This window comes from Rhinoderma darwinii, chromosome 4 (assembly GCF_050947455.1).
Source record: "Rhinoderma darwinii isolate aRhiDar2 chromosome 4, aRhiDar2.hap1, whole genome shotgun sequence".
NCBI lineage: Eukaryota > Metazoa > Chordata > Amphibia > Anura > Rhinodermatidae > Rhinoderma > Rhinoderma darwinii.
Window position 1 is genome coordinate 220,737,331 of NC_134690.1, and position 26,331 is coordinate 220,763,661.

General features: G+C 39.0%; 1 protein-coding gene across 1 annotated transcript in view; it reads right to left on the reverse strand.

Annotated features, from left to right (window-relative positions):
• The window catches only part of SIM1 (SIM bHLH transcription factor 1), an 87,283-nt gene that overhangs the window by 15,667 nt on the left and 45,285 nt on the right, over positions 1–26,331 (reverse strand). Inside the window, exons 9-10 of the mRNA XM_075864205.1 lie at positions 25,982–26,129; positions 2,245–2,407 (exon numbers count right to left, since the gene is read on the reverse strand). Of these exons, the coding sequence (XP_075720320.1) occupies positions 2,245–2,407; positions 25,982–26,129 (311 nt within the window). The remainder of the gene's footprint in view (positions 1–2,244; positions 2,408–25,981; positions 26,130–26,331) is intronic.

Here is a 26,331-nt window from a genome sequence, read left to right on the forward strand (position 1 = left end):
TAACAGTGAAATCATAACATTTGATTAAAGGTTCTGCTTCCACTAACTGTTAAATGGCATGACTCTCCATGGTGCCTATTTTCTAACGAATGGAAATGATTAGGGCCTAATTTTGCACCACTCTTTACATATATTAGGAGTGACATGTCAGTCTATCATGCTGGTTATCTTAATAGTCAAAGGGTTTACATGTAAGTCGCGCCCTGCAGTGTATAATTTGCAGGAAAGATAATAATGAAGATGAAAAATTAAACTGTAATGAAGAAGAACATACTGTACTGTACATACAACTTCTTGTTCTACATTTGTCAATTTAAAGGAGGAAAAGGAGAAGATGTGGACATTTAAAATAAAAACATCTATTCTGTAAAGATGATCGTAAAATTTGATTTATCTGCCTCAATAATACACTGGCAGAAAGGTGGTTTAAATTTAGAGACTAATACTTAGTAAAGTCTCATGTGCTAAAGTCATAATTGGGAATTTCATTGTCTGTACAATTATGGACAAGATAAAAAATAAAAATTATTCACCCCCCCCCCCTTTTGCTTTGACCGTGTGCAATCTGTGAAACATTTCTCGATCTGACTCCCCACCCCCCTCCCTACGTGTTCGCCTTTAAACCTACAATTGCGTATATATCGGCTGAAATCCCCATGGAACTATTTGGATGAGTTTAGTAATTTCATTCAACTAATTAAATTAACGTTGTAGCATCTTGTTATTTCATCTTCTCTTCTTAGATATGAATTTGATCCTGTAATGAAACCTATACACTACCTTATCTATTTATAACATTTAGTATTTGCTAGCATGGAAAAAATGTTACACAAATAGACAGCAACCACGCACCAACATGACCCATTTAAGTCAGGACGCAATGTTCAGTTTTAATTCACATTTATTTTCCAGATGCAGAACACTGGGTTGAAGTATGATTTTTTTCCTTTAAATTATCGAGTTAAACTACTACATACAGTCACATGATCTGTGCCATATTTATCAGCCACTTATTATCTATTTATTTTTTTCTTTATTTTCCATTACTTATATAGCGCTAAATGGCGCTCCTTAGACAAATTTTTTCTCAGACACACACACATTAGGACCAATGTCATAGGAAGCCAAGTAACCTATCAATATGTTTTTGCATTATGTGAAGAAATTACATATAGGAAGCCCGCACAAACACAGGAGAACATACAAACCTAATGCAGATGTTCTTTATGTATATATAGTTAATTGACCTTTTTCATTCATTGGGGCAGATATATTATTATTACTGCCTTAGGCCCTGTTCACACAGAGTTTTTTGACGAGTTTTTTGGTGCGGAAACCGCTACGCAAATAACGCCCGAAAATGCCTCCCATTGATTTCAATGGGAGGCGGAGGCGTTTTTTTACCGCGAGCGGAAAAACCGCCTCACGGTAAAAAGAAGCGACATGACTATGCTGAGGCGGTTTCCGCCTCCAAAACCCCATTTCAATCAGTGGGAGAAGGGAAAAAAACGCCTCAACGAGTGTTTTGACACGTTTTTGTCAAACCACTGTGCAAAAAACGCCTGGAGCAGATTTTGCAGGAGGAATTTTCCTCCTGCAAAAAACTCAGTGTGAACTAGCCCTTAAACTTAGACAGCTTAAAACTTGACCAGGCACGCAGAAGATGCACTAAATTTATTACAGTGGCAAATGTTGTATGATAAATTTGGCTCATCCTGCTAGAGATGTTGGACACTCTTCTTTCCTTACCCTATATCCTGGTTGGCTTACTATAGACGAATATTTTGTGCCAAAATTTTGGCACAATTTTAACGCAATGTGGTGTATTTAAGCCCTTTTTGCAAAGCCATGCACCCTTTTCTAGATAATTTCAAAACTGTCTAGTGAGGCACAAAAGTATCTAAGACAGATAATAAATCTGGCATCAAGGTGTATATATGGCAGTTATTTTACGCAAATTGAGCCAGAATTCTGCGGAAATTAGCTGGATAAATCTCCCTCATTGTGTTGATCAATATCAACGGTATGTGTCCTATTTACTGCACTTGTTTCTTTTTAAATGCTTGTAAAAATAATTTTTTAAATAGTTTTTTTTGTGCTGGAAAAGATGCATATTCTGGCCTAACCAACAGTTAGATGTCAAATAGAGTGGTAAAATGTAGTTTGTTAAATTTGACCTTTAAATTTGCAGATTTGAGCCTGAAAGTTGTAAATCAACCAATCATATAAGTAAATGATACTCACCTGGGGATATGGGGATGTCCTGGATTTAGACTTAGTACTAGGTAGACGTGATTTATTACTCTTCCGACTGTCGTTTATGGCTGGATTCGAATTTGCATAAGAAAATGCTGGTTTTGTTGTGACTTGATCCAAAGATAGCTGTAGTCCTTTATATTCTGTATCTCTGTATAAAAGAGAATACATAGTTACATAGTTACATAGTTAGTACGGCTGAAAAAAGACACATGTCCATCAAGTTCAACCAAGGGACGGGAAAAGGGAAGGAAAAATTTCTACACATAGGAGCTAATATTTTTTTGTTCTAGGAAATTATCTAACCCTTTTTTAAAGCCATCTACTGTCCCTGCTGCGACCAGCTCCTGCGGTAGGCTATTCCATAGATTCACAGTTCTCACGGTAAAGAAGGCTTGTCGCCTCTGCAGCTTGAACCTTTTTTTCTCCAGACGGAGGGAGTGCCCCCTTGTTTTTTGAGGGGGTTTTACAAGGAACAGGATTTCACCATATTTTTTGTATGTGCCATTAATATATTTATATAAGTTAATCATGTCCCCCCTTAGTCTTCTTTTTTCAAGGCTAAATAGGTTTAATTCTTTCAATCTTTCCTCATAACTTAAATTCTCCATGCCCCTAATTAGCTTCGTTGCTCTTCTTTGTATTTTTTCCAACTCCAGGGCATCCTTTCTATGAACTGGAGCCCAGAACTGAACTGCATATTCTAGATGAGGCCTCACTAATGCTTTGTAAAGTGGTAATATTACATCCCTGTCCCGTGAGTCCATGCCTCTTTTAATACACGACAATATCCTGCTGGCCTTTGAAGCAGCTGATTGACACTGCATGCTGTTATTGAGTTTATGATTTACAAGTACACCCAGATCCTTCTCAACAAGTGAATCCGCCAGTGTAGCTCCCCCTAGGACATATGATGCATGCAGGTTGTTGGTACCCAGATGCATAAATTTACATTTATTTACATTAAACTTCATCTGCCAAGTGGACGCCCAAACACTTAGTTTGTTTAAATCTGCCTGCAATTCATGAACATCTTCCATAGACTGAACTATATTACATAGCTTGGTGTCATCTGCAAAAATAGAAATAGTGCTATTAATCCCATCTTCTATATCATTAATAAATAAGTTGAATAATAGTGGTCCCAGCACTGAACCCTGGGGTACACCACTTATTACCGGGGACCATTCAGAGTAGGAATCATTGACCACAACTCTCTAGATACGGTCCTTGAGCCAATTCTCAATCCAATTACAAACTATATTTTCTAAACCTATAGTCCTTAATTTACCCATTAGGCGTCTATAGGGGACAGTGTCAAATGCCTTTGCAAAGTCCAAAAACACTAAATCCACAGCGGCCCCTCTGTCTAGACTTCTGCTCACCTCTTCATAAAAACAGATTAGGTTAGTTTGACAACTTCTGTCCTTAGTAAAACCGTGCTGGCTGTCACTTATAATGCTATTTATTGTCACATAATCCTGTATATAGTCCCTCAATAGCCCCTCAAACATTTTCCCCACGATGGATGTTAAGCTCACTGGTCTATAATTACCCGGGGAAGACCTAGAGCCCTTTTTGAAAATCGGCACCACATTTGCGCTGCACCAGTCCCTTGGCACTATACCAGTCACTAGAGATTATCTGAATATTATGAAAAGGGGGACAGAAATAACTGAACTAAGCTCTTTAAGAATTCTAGGGTGTAACCCATCTGGTCCCGGGGCCTTGTGCAAATTTATTTTATTTAATTTAGCTTGGACCATATCTACATTCATCCAATTCAGTATATCAACTGATATATTAACAGCACTGGCACCGGCTACATCAGCTGCTCTTTCTTCTGTTGTATATACAGAGCTAAAGAACCCATTTAGTAACTCTGCCTTCTCTTGATCCCCTGTGATCAACTCCCCATTACCATTATCTATGTGATGGCCTCCTAGTGTGTTTCCTGTTCCAGTCCCTGTTCCAGTTCCTGTTCCAGTTCCTGTCCCTGTACCTATACGTGTTCCCAGTTCCTGTTCCTAGCAATCCATACCTTCCTGGTCTAGCACTGAGCTGTGCCAAAGTCTTGCCATGCTGCATCCACGTCTGACCTGCTTCACCTCACCTGATGTCCGCCTGCTACCTAAGTCCCAGCCGAGCCAGCCCTGCTGCTGTCTGAGCTGCCACAGGTACCTATAGAACTATAGACAATCACCTGCTCCCTGTTGGCTAGCTGCCTTACCGCCAATGCGGTACGGCCTAGTGGGTCCACAGACCCTTCGTGACAACCACACTGAATAATACCAGAGATATGCCGAGACATACTTGATTCAATTTATACCCCTGTAGAGTATGAAATATGATCAGCTATCATCGACCAAATGTTATTTGTGTCAATTATACCAGAGCCTTCATACAATGTTTTATTGTGATAGGAGCATTTAAATTACGTTGACAAACAAAGAATACTAGGTTCAATAAAGACATCGGGGATAGAGAAATGAGCTAGCTTCTCCCACTATCTAAGATTAAAGGGGTCTATCTGGTTTATAAAGAGGTAGTATATAAATAGTATATAAATAGTATATAAGAGGTAGTCTATAAAGAGGTAGTCGACCAAGATACTGCTACCGTCAAAACGACGGAACCCTTGCACAACGGAGACAAACGGAGACAGTTTGCACCGGATCCGTCACCATTGAAATCAACGGTGAAGCAAACGGAAACCTATGGTTTCCGTTTGTTTCTATCAGGGTTCTGTTCATGGCTTCCCCTGACAGAAAGCTCTGACAGAAAGCTCTGACGGAACTGACATAAAGCACAATTTTCAATATAAATACAGTCACAAGAAATGAACAGCAATTAACCCCTTAATGACCGCTGATTAGCCTTTTCACGGCGGTCATTAATGGGCTTTATTCTACAGCGCCGCTATTCCACGGCGCTGCATTAGAATAAAGTAAACAGAGCAGGGAGCTGTCAAATCTCCCTGCTCTCAGCTGCCAGAGGCAGCTGAGGGCTGGGGGCGTCCTTGCTCTGCCGAGTGAGATCGATATTAGTATCGATCTCACCCGTTTAACCCTTCAGATGCGGTGCACAATAGCGAGCGCCGCATCTGAGTGGTTTTGGAGAGAGGGAGGGAGCTCCCTCTCTCCCCCACCGACACCCGGCGATAAGATCGCCGAGTGTCAGTGTCTCCGATGACAGTCGGGGGCCTAATAAAGGCCCCCAGGTCTGCCTGTAATGAATGCCTGCTAGGCTATGACAGAGGCATGACCTAGCAGATGCCTGTCCGTTTTAAACGGACAGGCAGTAATACACTGCAATACAAAAGTATTGCAGTGTATTATAATAGTGATCGTTGGATCGCATAGTGAAGTCCCCTAGTAGGACAAGTAAAAAAAAAAGTTTAATAAAGTTAATTTAAAAAAAAGGTGAAAAAAAAAATGAAAAACCCACTTTTTCCCCTTACAAAATGCTTTACTATTAAAAAAACACAATAAAGCAAAAAAGTTACACATATTTGGTATCGCCGCGTCCGCGACGACCCAGTCTATAAAGCAGTTACATTATTTAACCCGCACGGTGAACTCTCTAAAAATAAAATAAAAAACAATGGAAAAATTGCTGTTTTCTGTTAATCCTGACTTTAAAAAAATGTGATAAAAAGTGATCAAAAAGTCGCATCTACTCTCAATTGGTACCAATAAAAACTACAAGTCGTCCTGCAAAAAACAAGCCCCCATACAGCTGCATCGGCGGAATAATAAAATAGTTATAGCTCTTCGAATGTGACGATGGAAAAACTTAAAAAATGGCTTGGTCATTAGGGCCCAGAATGCAAGCAGGGGGAAGGGGTTAAATACAACTGAAAACATCTAACAAAAATATTGTTAAAAACGTTACAGCAACACTTTACCAAAATCAAATACATTTCAAATGTAATATAATCTACAACCACTGAAAAATGAGAGGGCAGATGAAATAAACAAACATAAATAATCAGTATAAAAAAAATGACATCTAGCAATACTACAGAGCTGACTGAAACATAAAGTGCCAGTTATCTGATCCTGACCAAGAAGACTACTGCCAGTGATATGGCTCTTGTCCTTATACAAAGTTTCAGTAATGCCATGACATCTCTGGTGACCTGGTGCCGAACAATATCTGGAGCCACTGACTGGGGAACACTGAACTACAGCAATTGGAACATAATACAACAAATTCATTTACCTTCAATTCATAATATGTGTTATGGTAAATATCATATCTTTGTTTATCTGTAGACACTAAGAAAAAATTTAAAGATTGAATGATAAATCTCTCAATTGGTGCGGATTTCCATTGGTCAGAATCAATTATTTTTAGTACCATAGACATAACAAAACCCAGCAAAGGCTATTGCTTCCAATAGAAAGTTCCATAAGCTACATAGTACACCATAGTGTCTCATATAATTTTCATTTTTGAAATAATATGACAATGGGTTTTCATTTTACCCAGGGCTGGCATGGGGGGGGGGGGAGCCAACTGGGTAATTGCCAAGGGCCCCCATCCAGTTAGGGCACCCTGCCCACTATAGCAGCCATAGGGGCTGCTACAGGGAAAGAGGCATGAGGGGGCCTGCGCCGCCCGGCACATAACATTTATGGGCCAGGCAGCATGGGCCCCCTCATTCCCGGTGGCGTTGCTTGCACTAGGGGGGCAGTGTTAGCGACAGCCACATTTAATTGAAACTGCATCATCAGGATGCAGATACAATTGAATACTATAGGCTGCAGGCCACGTTTGGCTTGCAGTCTATAAGCGTATAATTCCTGTGAAGGATGGCATGATGAAGTCACTGCATCATGCTGGCCTGCGCAAGGGTCACGTCCGGAGGCTGTAAAGAGTTCCGTCCATCCCGGGAACAGGGCTAGGTAAGTACAAGTTTTTTTGTGGGGGCTGAGTGGCACTATATACAAGGCGGAACATGTGTGGCACTATATACAATGGAGGGGGGTTGTGTGGCACTATATACAAGTGAGGGGGCTATGTGGCACTATATACAAGGGGTGGCTGTGTGTCACTATGTATAAGGGGGAGCTGTGTGGCACTATATACAAGGAGGGGCTGTGTAACACTATAAACAAGGGGGTGCTGTGTGGCACTATATACAAGGGGCTATGTAGCACTATATACAAAGGGGGGCTGTGTGACACTATATACAAGGGAGCGCTGTGTGGCACTATATACAAGGGGAGGCTGTGTGGCACTATCTACTAAGGGGGGCTGTGTGGTACTATCTACTATGAGGGCTGTATGGCAGTGTAAACAAGGGGAGGCCTGTGTGGCACTATCCACAGGGGGCTGTGTGTGGCACTATCTACAGGGGGTTGTGTGTGGCACTATCTACAGGGAGCTGTGTGTGGCACTATCTACAGGGGCTGTGTATGGCGCTATCTACAGGGGGCTGTGTGTGGCGCTATATACAGTGGGCACAAAGGGGGCATTATTACTGTGGGGGCACAAAGGGGGCACAGTTACTGATGGGGCACTTTTATTGTGTCGAGCACTGAGGGATCATTATTACCATCTGGGGCACTGTGGATTATGAGTTTGTTTAGAGGATGGGGTAGAGGTGGGGAGGGTGCTGGGAAAGTAAGAAACCAACATATCTGTGTGTCAAATTCTGCAGAGATGAGTCGTGGATGAAATAAGTCGTCACAGTGGTCTGGACCGGATGGAGAAAAAAAGGGAAAGGGAACGACTCTAATCAGAGAAAACATCACCTGTGAGTCACTGGATATAAATGTGCTGTAATCACTTATATCGTCTGCAGAGCAACTGTGTTTAACTGGCATCTACCACTATATAGCCACTATATGGTAGTAATATTGGTCTTTGCATAGTGGTTTTTATTCAGTAACAGTATGGGGGTATTATTCAGTCACTGTGGTTATGGTGTGGCGGTATTATGTGGACTTTATATTGTATTATTATTGGTAATATTGGTCTTATAATAGTGAGTTGTGTTCAGTAAGAGTATGCAGGTAATATTTAATCTGGTATAATGGTATGATTTAATAACTGTATATTTATATAAGTTTTTTGTGTGAGAGGGGTGCATATGCTTTGCAACACTCCTGGAAATCAGAGATGCAGTTCTCTGCACAGCACCTTCTGAATTGACTGCATTATTGATACAGTAATTCAGCAATTGGGGCCCCACTTTTAACTTTGCCCAGAGCCACACTTTGTCTTAAACCGGCCCTGATTTTACTTGCAGACAATCCTTTCTCTCGGCTCCATCCTCACTAAGGTGTATATTCATCTTAGTGACTAATTGACAATCACAATTCTTAACCTCCCCCTTACAAACACACACACACACACACACACAAACAAATGAAGTGTAAAGATAATATATTCCTAAAATTCCTGGGATTGCTTTCAGACTATGTTCATTAATATTTTTTTTATAACACAAATGTTGTACAACACACATACTTGATTAAATCTCATCTCCAGACCATCATAATGTTTTGTGCAAACAGTTGATTCATGTCTCAGATATAATACATTTCTTAGACAGCCCCCTTAATTACTTTCATTTATTTCTAATCTACTTAATGCCTTAGTACAGTAATGCTTGACTAAATATGCATTATGCGCTTTTATTTAAACTCCTAAAACAATTTTCTGATATGCCAAATGCAAACAGTTGTTATACACACAGTGAGTCATGGTGTTGAGAATAAGAACACAGGTGTCTAGAATTTATTTCTTATTTAGAAGAAAACAATTTTTATACAAATTTAAAAAATACTTATTTACCATCATTTCACAGTTTTAGCACTACTTTTTTCAGTGCATAACATATTCCAACTTGAAAATGGTTTTCATGAATTTGTATTTTTTAAGTCTTTTATATTTCTTAAGTCTTTTATATTTAAAGTGTACCTCCAGGAGTGTGTACAATAATAGTTTTTCTAAATCACTTGTATTACCGATTGTGCTTCTAACAGTAGCACGGACTGTCTATAGTCATAACTCTGCAATAGAAAACAGGGTGTCCTGCTTGTCTCCATGGCTCCCGTAGGCAGAACGGCCGCCAGCACTATAGAATTCTATAGCGCTGGCGGCCATTCTGGATACTAGAGCCATGGAGACAAGCAGGATGCTCTGTTCTCCCACTGAAGAGTTATCAGCCGCCGGACTTTACACAGTCCGTGCTGCTGCTAGAAGCTTGAAATCTAATACAAGTGATTTAGAAAAACGACTATAGTGCATGCTCCTGTACTACAATAATTTTTCACTGAAAGTGGAGGTACGCTTTATAATTTAGATTTGGTCTAAATAAATGTAGTTCTTCCAATTGTTCACTTCCACTCAAATAAGAAAACTATATATGAATGTTCCTGCTTGCTTAGCTTATAAAATAACTAGCTGTTATACCCGGCGTTCTTTGGAAGTTTAAATTACGATATGGATAGAGTAAAATCTCACTATTTAAAGAGGCTCTGTCACCAGATTTTGCAAGCCCTATCTGCTATTGCAGCAGATAGGCGCTGCAATGTAGATTACAGTAACGTTTTTATTTTTAAAAAACGAGCATTTTTGGCCAAGTTATGACCATTTTTGTAGTTATGCAAATGAGGCTTGCAAAAATCCAAGTGGATGTGTTTAAAAGTAAAAGTCCAAGTGGGCGTGTATTAGGTGCATACATCGGGGCGTTTTTAATACTTTTACTAGCTGGGCGCTCTGAAGAGAAGTAACATCCTCTTCTCTTCAGAACGCCCAGCTTCTGACAGTGCAGATCTGTGACGTCACTCACAGGTCCTGCATCGTGACGGCCACATCGGCACCAGAGGCTACAGTTGATTCTGCAGCAGCATCAGCGTTTGCAGGTAAGATCGACTTACCTGCAAACGCTGATGCTGCTGCAGAATCAACTGTAGCCTCTGGTGCCGATGTGGCCGACACGATGCAGGACCTGTGAGTGACGTCACAGATCTGCACTGCCAGAAGCTGGGCGTTCTGAAGAGAAGTGGATGATACTTCTCGTCAGAACGCCCAGCCAGTAAAAGTATTAAAAACGCCCCGATGTACGCACATAATACACGCCCACTTGGACTTTTACTTTTAAACACACCCACTTGGACTTTTGCAAGCCTCATTTGCATAATTACAAAAATGGTCATAACTTGGCCAAAAATGCTCGTTTTTTAAAAATAAAAACGTTACTGTAATCTACATTGCAGCGCTGATCTGCTGCAATAGCAGATAGGGGTTGCAAAATCTGGTGACAGAGCCTCTTTAAATACCTCTCAGTATGAATTTAATTGCTACCTCTCGATATGAATTTAATTGCTACCTCTCGATATGATTTTCTTTGCTAGAGAGTGTAAATAATGTTATTGGAAGCATAAAAGAAATGAAATGAAGCAATATATTCTTTACAGATTTATATAGTGTTGAGTTAGGACTGCATGTTTCTATTCCAACGCTTTCCTGTAAACAATGGTTTTTGTCTTTTGATCCGGTGCAAAGATGTAGAGATTCTTTCCAGTGCCGACTCTGGAGCAAGCAACATATAGTTGCCCATGGGAAAAATAGGGACTTTGAAGATCTATTCCTGCCACTTAATCAAGAATCGCAATAGGAGGCAAACTTTGTTCAATATCCAATCAAAAATAGCTATTCCGTGATTTTAAACCAATGAAAAATCGGGCTTCAAACAAACAAACTTTCGAAAATTTATAGAAGATTGACTTAGTGAGCTGCAGCGTAACATCTATGGCCACGGTCTGTCATTCGGTCATTATCCTCGACGGCCGTGGCCATGGACATCTTACCTCGTTGCAGCGTCGTCCTCCTGTCAGGCGCCGGCACTCACTTTCAGATTCCGAGTGTCTCCGGCGTGCCCGGCCTTAAAGGGCCAGTGCCCGCATTTTTGCAGGAACTCTGCAATCTAGCCCAGGATGCCCTGGGCTATAAAAAGGGCTCTGCCCTCTTGCTCGTTGCCAGAGTTTGTACGTTACCCATTATTTGTCGTGCTCATGGTCTCCCAGTGTCTTCCAGTTTCCCAGTGTACCTTCCTCCTGTATCCCATATCCTGTTTCTGTGCTACCTGGTGCTATTGCCGTGCTGTGCTATTGCCGTGCTGTGCTACAGTCTACACTTGATCTGCTATGCCTCACCTGACGACTTCCCGCCGCCTGGTCCTGGACGTGACTGCCTCGCTACTGCCTATGATTGCCTCAGGTACCCTTGCTGGACTATTGAACTCTGTACTTACCTGTTTGGCCAGCTGCCATCCCGCTACGCGGTACGACCCAGTGGGTCCACACCCCGCATCGTGACATGCAGTTTGTGCTCCAGAGCTGCTCTTCTAATTTTAAGTGTAAATTGCAACCATAGTCAGCTAATCTGAAGGCTTTGGAGAGCTGTCTTTGGTCACGCGCTCAACCACTGTCTTACCAAAATACACAGACTACCCTGCTCTCAACTCCTACAATTCCCTCCTCCATGTATATTAGTCTTGTGTGGGTTACTCCAATAGTCAAGCCTCTGTGACTAGGTGGATTAATACACAAGGGGAAGACACTCCAACACTGAGGCAGGACATCCCATAAGCATCCAGGTAGCTATCAATGGAAAATCTACCTCTTACGATTACTATTTACTTCAATGCAATGCTAAACTAAAATTCTATAAGTAAATTGGCAATTAAATATTTACTTATACTTCCTGTTATATATATTGCCTAGAATCATCTTAGACACTATCAACAGGCTGCTTCTTTTTGCAGCACTACTTTCTACAAAATCCCTCTTTAAAAATGACTGATGTTCCCCAGCCCTTGGCTGTACTTGCCAATACTTAAGACATTATGTCTTGTCAGGGACTTAACTACACAGTCATAAGCTTTCAGTGTTGACAGTTTTATCATTTATTTTCCTATATGATCCATTAAATCTGAGTTCAACTAATTACCACACTTCATAACCAACTTCTCATTGCATTACGTTAACTTCACAATTCTGAATACAAGCCATGGCTGTAATTCTAGTATTACATGATATCAGTGAATTAACTATTCCAGTATTAATATTACTCTTAATAATCTGGAAGGTATTGATATAAATATACCAGGCACTAGATCTGAAGTGAAGACAACTTTATGGAGAGAAGGTCTTTTCATTTCTAAATAACATCAGTCAACGTGTCAGTAACAGATCTGCCACTGACTTCCAAGATCCAATTTTCCCTGAGTAAGAAGCCTACATTAGGTGAGCAGGAACTATCGCAGTTGCTTACTACTTAGTAGTTTTATGGTCTGAACTATGTAACAGACGTCAAAATTCTTACAGTGCTATGTAAAATAAATTTGCAGTCTCTAATTAAATTCTTGTATTACTAATTCTAACTTGATTATAACTTGATACCACTGAAATAGAGCACTGTTCAATACATCCGTTAATAAACATTGGATGGAATGTTAAAGGGGTTGTACAGGATTAGAAAAACATGCTTTCTTCCAGAAACACTGCCACACTTGCAAATGGGTAGTGCCTGGCAACTCAGCACTATTGAAGTGAATGGGACTAAGCTGTGATAACACATATAATTTGGGGACATGTGTGGCATTGTTTTACGAATAAAGCAGACATGTTTTTCTATTCATGTACAACCCATTTAAACAACCCAAAACTGTCTATTACAAAAACAATCTCTATATTTTTGTTTTAATATTTTCCCATTCCATCATGCACTTTAAATGGGTTGCCTGAGTTAGACAAAAACTTGTAAAATTCCCAATGAACGCTAATTCCCGATCATTGCCCTGTGTAAACACTCGTTCATCAGTTCATCGTATCGTTTATGCAGCATTAAATATTATCATTGTCGGCAGCACATCTCCCTGTGTAAACAGGGAGATGTGCTGTTGACATGATGGAAATGTTTTGGGACGAACGATCATATTAAAGATCGCTTGTCCCCATACATAACCTAGCTTTGCTCCTCGTTGATAGGCGCTCGTTTTCACGATCTATATCGGACTGTGTAATAGGACCCTCAAGACCATCCTCTATTAGCCAGAGCTACTTTGGTCTGAAAGGCCACTAGTATCCACTAAAATTAACAGGTTCTAACTGATTTCAGTGAATGTCACTGAGGAAATGAATAAATGAGGCAGGTGACCCACTAACTGTAGGTGAGATACCTTTCCATCTATGGCTGGCTTGATTATTATAATCATTTTCTTAGTGCAGTACAATTGAAATATTCAGCACCATGTATACAAAATGATAACTGCACTGTGAATAACCACAATCATGTATAGCCTCCAAAATGACTTCACAATGCAGATATATTGATATATATATATATATATATATATATATATATACAGGGTGGGCCATTTATATGGATACACCTAAATAAAATGGGAATGGTTGGTGATATTAACTTCCTGTTTGTGGCACATTAGTATATGGGAGGGGGGAAACTTTTCAAGCTGAATGTTGACCATGGCGGCCATATTGAAGTCGGCCATTTTGTAGCCAACTTTAGTTTTTTCAATGGGAAGAGAGTCATGTGACACATCAAACTTATCGAGAATTTCACAAGAAAAACAATGGTGTGCTTTTAACGTTACTTTATTCTTTCATGAGTTATTTACAAGTTTCTGAGCACTTATAAAATGAGTTCAAAGTGCTGCCCATTGTGTTGGATTGTCAATGCAACCCTCTTCTCCAACTCTTCACACACTGATAGCAACACCGCAGAAGAAATGCTAGCACAGGCTTCCAGTATCCGTAGTTTCAGTTGCTGCACATCTCGTATCTTCACAGCATAGACAATTGCCTTCAGATGACCCCAAAGATAAAAGGGGTCAGATCGGGAGACCTAGGGGGCCATTCAATTGGCCCACGACGACCAATCCACTTTCCGGGAAACTGTTCATCTAGGAATGCTCGGACCTGACACCCATAATGACATAAATAACTCATGAAAGAATAAAGTAACATTAAAAGCACACCATTGTTTTTCTTGTGAAATTCTCGATAAGTTTGATGTCTCACATGACCCTCTTCCCATTGAAAAAACTAAAGTTGGATACAAAATGGCCGACTTCAAAATGGCTGCCATGGTCAACACCCAGCTTGAAAAGTTTCCCCCCTCCCATATACTAATGTGCCACAAACAGGAAGTTAATATCACCAACCATTCCCATTTTATTTAGGTGTATCCATATAAATGGCCCACCCTGTATATATATATATATATATATATATATATATATATATACAAGCTAGAGAAAACATATTGATGTCAGTTTAACTGCTCCTTTTCATAGACTATAATAGGTCTGGGTTTGGCACTTTCCAGACACAGACACCTTATATTTTTAGAACTCATTTGAAATTTGCATTTAAAGGAAAACTGATGACAACATTACTTGTTACAACTGTTGGGTTATAAGCTTTGAATAATTAAGTTTAATTTTCTTTATTTTTCTCCATGTTAACATTAAACAGATCAATTAAAATCATTAGTTCACTGGTTTGTTTATTCTTATGGGGAAAATCGATGAACTCAGCAGAGATGTACACTAATCTGCTAAACTCCCTCTAGATCTATTAAATAATCTAAATGTAATATATCTAGGCAACTTGACTATGTTATGCCGATATACAAATTCCTAATAAGGCTGAACCAAATGCACTCACATATGGCAAAAATAGAACATTTATATGTGCTAGTCAAATATCTATCTCCAGAGCCATGGGCATCAATAGGGAGTTGATGTCCCCTTTGCTTCAATCTACTATGACGGCTTTTAACTAGGTTTTGGAAGAAGGAAGGGATTTGCATCCTTTCAGCCACAATGGCTTTCGTGAGGTCAGGCACTAATATTAGGCAGCGAGGCCCGGCTCACTGTTACTATTCTAATTTACCCTAAAGATGTTTGAAGGGGTTCAAATCAGGCCACTGTGTAGCTCAGAAAAGTCTTTCAAATAAAATATGAAAACACAACCCATATTTATAGACCTCTTTGTGCTTGAAGGACAGGTCCTCCAGTGAGAGAGACGCTCTTTGTAACCGCTATCCACTCTGGCCAATAGATAAGGATCCTGAACAGAGAAACCCCCTCTATTAACTCAGAATTTCCTGAAAGGTTATATGAAAATGTTTTTCTAAACTGGACAACCCTTTTAACAAACATGCTTAGCTATTCAACAGGCTTCATTTTTCCCCTGTAATAATAGGTAGAAAATATTGACATAGAAAAATAGCTTTTAAGGGTAATTTACATTACATGATGTTGTAATTATTCAAATTATTATATTTTTTTAGCATTTAGAATAACATGGGAGAGTTTTAATGGCATGCAGTTAGAGAATAACATATCTGGACATTAAAATGATCCAGCTTAGTTTTGCAACCTCATTTGATGGCCAAACACCATATTTGTCTGCTCTGCTAGTTTATTATGTGAAAAGCATGAAGGGTTCCCCAGAGAATTGATTACATTACCACCAACTACATTCATATTTTCTACTAAGCTGAAATTGCTTTTCCATGTATGTAGTCTCTCTCATATTTGGAGACTAACCATGCCTATGTTCCCTTAACTCTTAAGGCGTGTAGGGATATTACAAACTTACAAAGGATCCAACTCAGAAAACTGCAGTAGAAATGAACATACCTGCAGAAATAGTAAATAAAGAGGCAGTATGCTTCCATCTAACACTTAGAACTCCCACAGGTTTTGGCTCTGGCATAATGGCCGCCAACCGGCAATGTGATTGAGAACGGGCAGCTCATTTCTGTAAAATCCAATTGTGCTTGTGTTCTGTTCTCAATGTTCTGCAGTGGGTTTTATCCAACTTACCTGAAATCTATCATTTCTAATAATTAATGTGAAGTGAACGGCCTCTAGTTTTAGAAGGCAAATGCAATTCACTTTAGATTTTAAATACGTTATTGCTTTGGTGTCTTTTAAATCCATTATTCTAAAAGGAAAATGTTTTCGGATTTTTCCAACACCCATGCAGTAGGAAGACAATTTGTCTTTATCAAGTACCGGATGTCATAGGGCCCATATGCAATATTTTATATTTGTGTCTCCAATATAGAAAGACAGGTCTTCCAATGCTCAGACAAAAATATAACCATAAATAGACCAACAGTGATCATTTGCTGAATGAAATTAAAGCTAATTCCAAAAATAACTAATAATTATTTGACATAGATCATTCTCAGATTTTCTGTGCACTTTGGTGTTAAGTATGCCATAAAGTCAATTTTCCAAAATAAACCATAATATTTACACATTAATAACAGGAAAAATAAAAAATAAAAAATATATATATATCAAAATCTATGATGCGCCACCACCCTTCATGAGCATAGCAGAAGACACATGGAGATCCAGCAATGCCATCCACTGGTAGTGAAAGTCTCCCTAAAGCAACCCCTGGCCTTGTTGCTTAGCAGATAGTTTGAAAACCCTACAATCAATTATTACAATGTGTATCATCACTGTTTATGTAGTTTCTCTTCAATGAGTTAAGGAATTGTGTCCACACGCAGGGAGAAATACATCAAAACTATATGTCTGAATTCAGCTGCTGTATGACCTAGTACTATGAGTTTACTTGCAAAAGCAAAATATGTACAAAACTGGGTTTTTTTTATTAGATATAACGTTATTTTTTCTTTCTAGGTATAAAAATAAACTCTGCTGCTATACCTTAAAATACTCCTCCACGCCTTCATGTTAGTTATTATCATAGAATATGAATGAAATCAGGTTCCCTAAGTAAGGGAAAGCCAGTGTCCCCAACACAGCAGTGAAGTGTGTATGAGTTTAACTAGCCTGGGCAAGTCTGTGGTTTTAGTGTGGCACCCTACCGTCATATATCTTTTTTATTTATTTTTTTGTAAACCACTGTATTTATGCATGAATGCTGATAGCATACATATAAAAATATATATTAGAACCTCTAAGATAAAAGAAATGTCTTCATATATAGTATGTTATTACCCATCCTGCTCTTTCCAGTGACAAAATAAAATGTCATGTAGTTAAGTGACCCCGCCATAGCTGAGTGATGCGGTGCACAACCATCATCGTCTGTAGCTTTCTCGCTTCATGCTCTCTTCAATTATGAAGTTAATGAGAAGTTTAAAGAAAAGCATCTCTGGAGAACCAATTGATTCAACATATGTTGGGGGCTGTGTATGGCTAGGGTCCTAAGGATTATTATTGATGGTATTCGATTTTTCCTTTTTTTCAATCCAATACTTGTGTTAGAAGACTCACACAAAAGGCATTCCTTGTACAGAACATAATAAATTACATTCTAGCAGCAACAGACGGCCTTATTATGGACAATCCATAGCGGTCTCTCCATAGCACAAACAAACCTAAATCTGAAGCACAAATTACTCTCACTCCAGTTCTCAGTAATATCTCCCTTCCAAGTAATAAACTTTCCAACATTTTGCATTAAAGAGGTATATGTATTCCATTAAAAAAGTATATGGAGCATTGAAATAAATGTGGAAAGAGATAGTTAAGAACAGATGACATTTTGAAAGAATAGGAATTATTTTTCCACCATTCTATAATTGGGTTCCACATTTTATTATTGTATAGGTGACAAGGGGCTGCATTGGTTACAATCACTTTTTCATTGTATGGTATTTTATTATTTGTCTTTGGTTGTCAGTATGTCTATATTTATTTGTCAAAGTGACTTTATAAAGATATGTTTTATTGCTTGGTAGTTTTATTTTTACTTTGATTTTAATTTACTCTCTATTGCATATTTCTATTCTAGAATGACAGTCCCAGAAGACTTTTCTTTTTGAATTCTTTTATCACAGCATATACACACATTTCACATGATGCGCTACGAGAAAATGTAATACATCGTTTTCAGGAGATGTCCTTAGGGATCACTGGTGAAAGTATGCCTGGCGCATAGCGGACATATTCCCATTCATATGGAAACTAAGTGAATTCATGTTTGCTTACGAGTTCATCAATTATTCTAAAAATATGGTGGTCTGCAGGTCTCTGAGGAAGGCAGGCAAAACCAAATGCTTAAAAATAAAAAGTGAGTATAACGTGAAGCGAGAGACAGAGAAATAGATAGATAGATAGATAGATAGATAGATAGATAGATAGATAGATAGATAGATAGATAGATAGATAGATAGATAGATAGATAGATAGATAGATAGATAGATAGATAGATAGATAGATGATAGATAGATGCAGATGAAAAGCAAACAGTATGGCATATGTAAGTATAAGAATTCAGGCAACTGTCAACCAAATGAAAACAATGGAAAGAAAATGTTTTTTCAGAGTAATATGCCACTCTCCTAGGCCATAAGTATTATACAATCATGTGAAAAGTGTAGAAGTACTTCCATATAGGATATTCCTGGTGTCAATTTTGTCAGAAAACGATGCTTTCTTTTCAATAAGCCAGATATACAATCTTCGTATTAGCAAAATATGCTATTGCACATGGCTTATTGTCAACAGCCAGCTAATAATGATATAGTACAGAAAACTGGCTCAAGCCCCTGTGCTCCCACAATACTGTAAATAATCAGAAGGGCTCACTATTTATCACAGATGCCTACAGTAAATTAGCTACGTAGCTCCATCTCTTCATCATAAGGTCGTGTAATGGGGTGATGAGTGATGATGTCATGAGCAAATAGCAGATAATAACTCCCACTGCTTTAAATAAGTGCCCTCTGCCAAAATTGCGTACACATTCTCTTGGGTAAAATAAGAAAAATCTTACTTTCTTTCAACATTTAGTTGGCAATTGCTTTCAATACTATGTAAAAAATATAGTCCACATTGAATATACATTACCATTTTCCCTGCCAGGGCAATTTTAATGTTTTTGACATAAACAAATAAAATGACGTGAATGAAAAAATAAAAAATCATATAATACCCCCATGACCATATATTTTCAGCAAGTAGACATCCTCCAGCACATTGTGAAAATGCCACCCAGCACTTCACACTCATGGACGCCTTCATGCAAATTTAAATCAAAGCATAACTTTTTGTAGAAAATGCATAAAAATTCATGTTTGAGGCTAAAAGTCTGACCAAAGCAGAGTCTGTGATGCACAAATCCGCCTTACAATTAAAGTTCAAAATGTGCAGAGTAGAGTACATACATGCCACATATTCCTCTGCATATATTTTCACAAAATCATCAAAACTAAAGAGACTTAAAATCTCTGTGATCCAGGTACCATAAACATTAGTGTCAGAGTCGATAAGTGGTTTGATTAGGTAATTAGAAGGTGATTACATGTGCAACTGCTCATTTCACCCCTGCAGTAGTAACATCCCCCCCCCCCCCCTTCCTAAATAGCACATCAGAGAGCACATATCCTTCCTTATTGGTAAGAGGAGTGATAACATGAGGAAAAGTTTCTGCATCACTGTCACTGGTGTCACTGGAGGATGTCCAGGGGGAGAGATGACAGGTAGGGGCTGAGATCTTTCTTCCTGCTCTATTTTGCAGCTTCCCCCTTTCTACTCCTTCCTCACAGAGACACAAAACTTTTCATTCTGCTCCTCAACTTCTGCTCCACGAATATTGCACCTAAAGCTGTGATCCTGGTATCATTTGAAATTTATCATTCTGGAATTTAGTACATACCTCCCAACTTTTAGCGCAGAGAATGGACAACTTAGGCAGCAATTTTTTTAACAATAACTTACGCCTCTAACCCTGCCCAATCCCCTGTCCATACACATCCAGTTCCACTTTGTGGCCCCACACTGTATCATGCCGCCAGAGTGCCCCCACACAGTATGATCTCCCATAGTTCCCCATATAGCAAACTGCCTTGATAATGCCCCTACACAATATTTTGGCCCCCATAGTGCCTCCCACACAGTATAATGCCTCCTAGTGCCTCCCCATGCAGTATTACTCCTTCAGTGCCACCCCACATTATAATGCCCGATAGTGGTCCCCCATAGACAGTATAATGCCCCATAGTGCCCATACACAGTATATGCTCCCCAGTGCTTCCCCACAGTATAATTCCCACATAGTGCTGCCCACAGAGTAGAATGCCCCATACACACAGAATAATGTGCCCATAGTGCCCTCACACATACACAGTAAAATGCCCCTATAGCTCCCCACACACAGTATAATGCCCCCATAATGCCCCACACAGTATAGTGGCCCACATAGTGCTCCCTCCTGGGGGGACTCTTCTGATTTTAAATAGTGTGGTTTTTTGATAGTACAAATACATCATCTGAGATACGGGACTGTCCGACTGGATCCAGGATGGTTGGGAGACATGTTAATATGATACTAAGATCTAATCTCTTATATTCTATTAGTGGCAATCACTTAACTTTATGACATATTACATACGTCCTTTGCAGTGAAAGGGTTAAAATAGCACAGTAAACATTGCTGAGCTTGCACAAATGATTCCTCTAAACAGCTGATGTGGAGCAGACTGTAAGTCAACATTCCAGCACTCCATAAAGATGTAGTTCATATGAGTGCACATGTGCCTAACTGGAGAATAATTAATGGTCACATATGCGTCCGACACTTCAGTAAAACATGCTAATTCCACTATTTGTAAGAATAGTAGGTTTCTAGAGTCAAAATAAAACAGAACTTCTAGAATTCATATTCAAGTAAAATAATGGTACTTCAAAAGGAGCATGATCTTGTAACTTGTGTTCCCCTGATGTAGAGGTTACCACAAAGTCTTCAATTATCCACTTATGAAGGAAATAGACATTAGACATTTGTAGACAAATACAGACAATTCTGGTGGGATGTATGGACCAATTAATGTCCATGGAGTCTACAGACATTAAGCTATCCATAGACGGACATCACTGAAACTATTGAGGCGGCACCTGTCTGTTCTCAAAGCCTCACCAGTGCTCAGTATGCCCCCATGCACAGGCTTGATTGTCAGCCAAACCAATTGAAAAGTCAGGTAATCTATGGGAATGGAGTGTGATTTTAATTCCATTCAAAACTAAATATATATTTTTGGTGAAGTTATCCTGTAATATTCCAAGTCACTCTTTCTCCCTAGAGTTAATTTAGGAGCTTAATGAATACTATTTTATTATTGAATTAAATGAAGAAAAAATAAGTAGTGAGCTCCTAAGCTCCCTCTAGTGGTAGCTGCAAGCTGCCTGAATTGTATTATTTAAAGGGAATCTGTCGGCATGTTTATGCTACCCTCTCTGAGGGCAGCATGAAGTAGTGACAAACACCTTACATTTGAACGGTGTGTATCAGGTATGTGTGACTTTTGTTTATTTTATGTGAAACTTACAGTTCATTAGTTGCAGCATAATACGAGTGCTGTGAACTAAGAGTCCGGTGTATCCATGAGTTGCGGACTCCTGAGGCCCACCCGCCACCTTTTGACAGCTTTTCCACTATTATTGTGCATAGGGAGTGCAAAGCTGTCAATCAGCGACGGATGGGTGAGGGGAGCAAGCAGCTCATGAACACGCCGGACTCTTAGTTCACAACGCTGCAACTAATGAACTAGAAGTTTCACAAAAAATACACCATAATCATACATTACTACTACACAGAAGAAATCAGCATGTTTGTCACTACTTCATGCTGCCTTCAGAAACAATACATTTAATCCTAAGGCTGGGCAAGAGATTTGACATTCTGCAAAACTAAATTGGAACTACGACTACTACAAAGATATATTAACCCCTTAAAGACCAGGTCTATTTCGGCCAAGCATTATTTTTCATTTTTTTCCTCCCCGCTTTCCAAAAGTCATAACTTTTTTATTTTTCTGTTGATATAGCCATATGAGGGCTTGTTTTTTGCAGGACAAGTTCTATTTTTCAATTACATAATTTTAGGGTGTATATGTTATATCGCTTATCTTTAATTCATTTTTTCAGGGAAGGAATTGAAAAAAAACAGCTATTCCAGCATGTTTTTTTGCGTTTTAAATTTATGCTGTTTACTATGCACTGTAAATAACATGTTAACTTTATTCTATGGATCAGTACAATTACAGCGATACCAAATATGTATAGTTTTTTTATGTTTTACTACTTTTGCACAATTAAAACACTTTTAAACAAAAATTATTTGTTTTTTCAATGCTGCTTTTCAAGAGACGTAACTTTTTATTTTATATGTTGATGTCGTCATATGATGACTTGTTTTTTGCAGGATGAGATGTAGTTTCCATTGGTATCATTTTAGGGTACATGGAACTTATTGATTAACTTTTATTAATTTTTTTGGTGGGGAAATGAAAAAAAACAAATTTTTCCCGTTGTTTTTGTGTGTTTTTTTGTACCGGGTTCATCCGGCAGTTTAATGAATGAGTTAACTTTATTACTGGGGTCGTTACAATTGCGGCGATACCATATATGTGGGTGTTTTGTGTTTCTTTGCACTTCTAGTAAATAAAACCACTTTTTATGGAAAAAAGTGGTTTTATTAAAATTTTTACAGTAATCTTTTTTTCAACTGTTTTACATTTTTTTTGTTAGTCCCACTAGGGGACTTTCGCTTATATAATGCTTTGGTATACTTTGTATACCAAAGCATTATTGCCGGTCAGTGTAAAACAATCTATTAGGCCATGCCTCTGGTGCGGTCTAATAGGCATACAGCCAGGGCAGGCCTGGAGGCCTTGGTTAGGCCCCCCGGCTGCCATAGCAAACCATCAGCAGTCAGCGATCGTTAACAGACGGAGCTCCCTCCCTTTGTCAAACAGCTTAAATGTCGTGGTCGCTATTGACCGCGGCATTTAATGTTAAATAGTCGGGATTTGAGGTTTCTCCAAACCTAGGCTTTGCAGCAGGAGCCCAGCGGCGATCGTGCAGGCACAGTCACAGCCGGGCTCCTGCAGCAATCTCCTTCACGTTTATGCATGGCGGAATGCGCTAATGACTGCATTCTGTGCCGTGCATGTGTGTGATTATGCGCCAATGGGTTAAGAAGTTCATTTCTATCAGCACAAAACATGTAGACCTACTTTAAATACTGAGATTAGGTATATTGTCACTATATTCTTATGGTGTGATGTGTTCAAACTGCATATTTGCATTTTATTTTGTTACTTTTAACATTACAGATTGAATAAAACAAGCTTTCTACTAACATCATATATAGAAATCCTTATTTGTATAAGGAACTGATTTTATATTATAAAATTAGCTACAAATATAGTTACATAGTTAGTACAGTCAAAAAAAGACCATCAAGTTTAACCAAGGGATGGGAGAAAGGGAAGGCATGGGAGAAATTATAGAACTTTGTTTTACACCGATTTATCCAGAGGAAGGTTTAGGCTATGTTCACACGGGGTATTTTGCCGAGTTTTTTGACGCGGAAACCGGGTCGCAAAGCTCGGCAAAAACGGCCCGAAAATGCCTCCCATTGATTTCAATGGGAGGCGTCGGCGTCTTTTTCCCGCGAGCAGTAAAACTGCCTCGTGTGAAAAAGAAGCGACATGCCCTATCTTCGGGCGCTTCCGCCTCTGACCTCCCATTGACTTCAATGGGAGGCAGAGAAAGCGTATTTCGCACTGTTTTATGCCCGCGGCGCTCAATGGGCGCGTGCGAAAAATGGCGCGAAAATCAAGGAATATCTGCCTCAAACTTCCAAACGGAATTTTGAGGCAGATATTCCTTCTGCAAAATACCCCGTGTGAACATAGCCTAAATCCGACTGGATATATTTTTAAACAAGAATTCTACACATTGATATAGAATTTATATGATGGAGGGAGGGCCCCCTTGTCTTTTGAGGGGATTTTACATGGAACAGGTTTTCACTATATTTCTAGTATGGGCCATTCATATATTTATGTAAGTTAATGTCCCCCATTAGTCGTCTCTTTTCAAGGCTAAATAGGTTTAATTCTTTTAATCTTTCCTCATAACTTAGATTCTCCATGCCCCTTATTAGTTTAGTTGCTATTCTTTGTATTTTTTCCAACTCCAGGGCATCCTTTCTATGAACTGGAGCCCAGAACTGAGCTGCATATTCTAGATGAGGCCTCACTAATGCTTTGTAAAGTGGTAATATTACATCCCTGTCCCGCGAGTCCATGCCTCTTTTAATACACGACAATATCTTAGAAGCAGATGATTGACATTGCATACTGTTATTTAGTTTATGATCTACAAGTACACCCAGATCCTTCTCAACAAGTGTCTCCCCCAGTGTAGCTCCCCCTAAGACATATGATGCATGCAGATTGTTGGTACCCAGATGCATAACTTTACATTTATCTACATTAAACCTCATTTGCCAAGTGGATGCCCAAACACTCAGTGCATCCGAATCGGCTTGTAATTTATAAACATCTTCAATAGAATGAATAATATTACATAGCTTGGTGTCATCTGCAAGAGTAGAAACAGTGCTTTTAATCCCATCCTCTATATCATTAATAAATAAGTTGAATAAAAGTGGTCTCATCACTGAATCATGGGGTACACCACTTATAACCGGGAACCATTCAGAGTAGGAATCATTGACCACAACTGACCACAACTCTCTGGATACGGTCCAATTTTCAATCCAATTACAAACTATACTTTATAAACCTATATACCTTAATTTACCCATTAGGCGTCTAGCGGCCCCGCTGTCTAGGCTTTGACAACTTCTGTCCTTAGTAAATCCGTGCTGGCTGGCTTTCTTAAAATAACATGTTTTTGCCTTCCCAGCCTGTGTTTGTTTTTTAAACTAAAAGTAAAATGTAACTATATTGTGATTACTGTTACCAAGGTTTTCACAAACATTGACATTCCCAACATTATTAGAAATGACCAGATCCAACAGAGCTTCACCTCTAGTCGGGTCTTCCACAAACTGGCCCATAAAATTTTCCTGGAACAGGTTGAGGAAATGTCTCCCCTTCGCAGTTGTAGCAGAACCATGACCCAAATTAATATCTAGGTTAAAAAAATCTTCTTTTATCACGACAGTACCCCCCTGTGCAGCCTGCTCCATCTGTTTATATAACTGACCTTCCATATCTTCAGTTATATTAGGGGGTCTATAGATTACACCAAAAATATATTTTTTCAGTGTTTATATCCCTTTGTAATTCCACTTACAAAGTTTCAACCTCCTCACAATCTTCACTGACTATTGTCTTTTTCACACTCACCTTCATATCACTTCTCACATACAGACATAGAGCAGAATTATACTTGTGTCTCAATACTCTGTAAGCTCTCACAACAGTCGGTCAGAGATAGGGTTCATATGCCTTGTAGAGAACTCTTGTTACAGTACAGATACTGTATTCCCATGGAAAATCATCCTACTCAAAGTGCTGCTATTCTCTTATGAGCCAGATTTCTTTTAAAGTGCACATCAATGGCATCTAACTACAGTCTCTTGCAATAAATAAGCAATGGATTAAAAATATATTCCATCACTTTTATTTTTATGGATTTATTGGCCAATCTGGTTGAAATTAAGACACTCAGACTGTTCTGTACTGAAGAAAACCAGATGTCCCATTTAAGTGCTATATAAATATCCCAATACATTTAACGTGTGAACCATGAAGAAGCAACAAAGACATTTTTCCCTCAGTAATGTCAGCCAAAAACAGCAGAACATTAGCAAACAAAAACACTGTTTATCAGCCATGGTGAAAAACTAAGACTCCCAGGTTTACTTACGTGAGGACATAATTCACACTGACAATGCAGTGGGGCCTGGAGGATCGGCTGTTGTGCACAATTGTAGCATAGCTCTGCACCCACACCCAACCGCCATGTTTCGCCAGGAACCGATAGTACTTAGTGGTGACTTGACCTTTTACCAGCACTGCAAAGAGAAACATAAATAAATACTTTGTTGATATGTAATTTTATAAATTATTATTATTATGAAAACTCTGGGTTTTATCCTTTATTTCACTGCATTTAAAGGGAACCTGTCACCAGCATTTCACCTATTGAACTCTACTCATCCCTTGTTGGCCGCTGCTGTCAAAAGTTAATTTGCCGTTATCCACTCTCCTAAACTC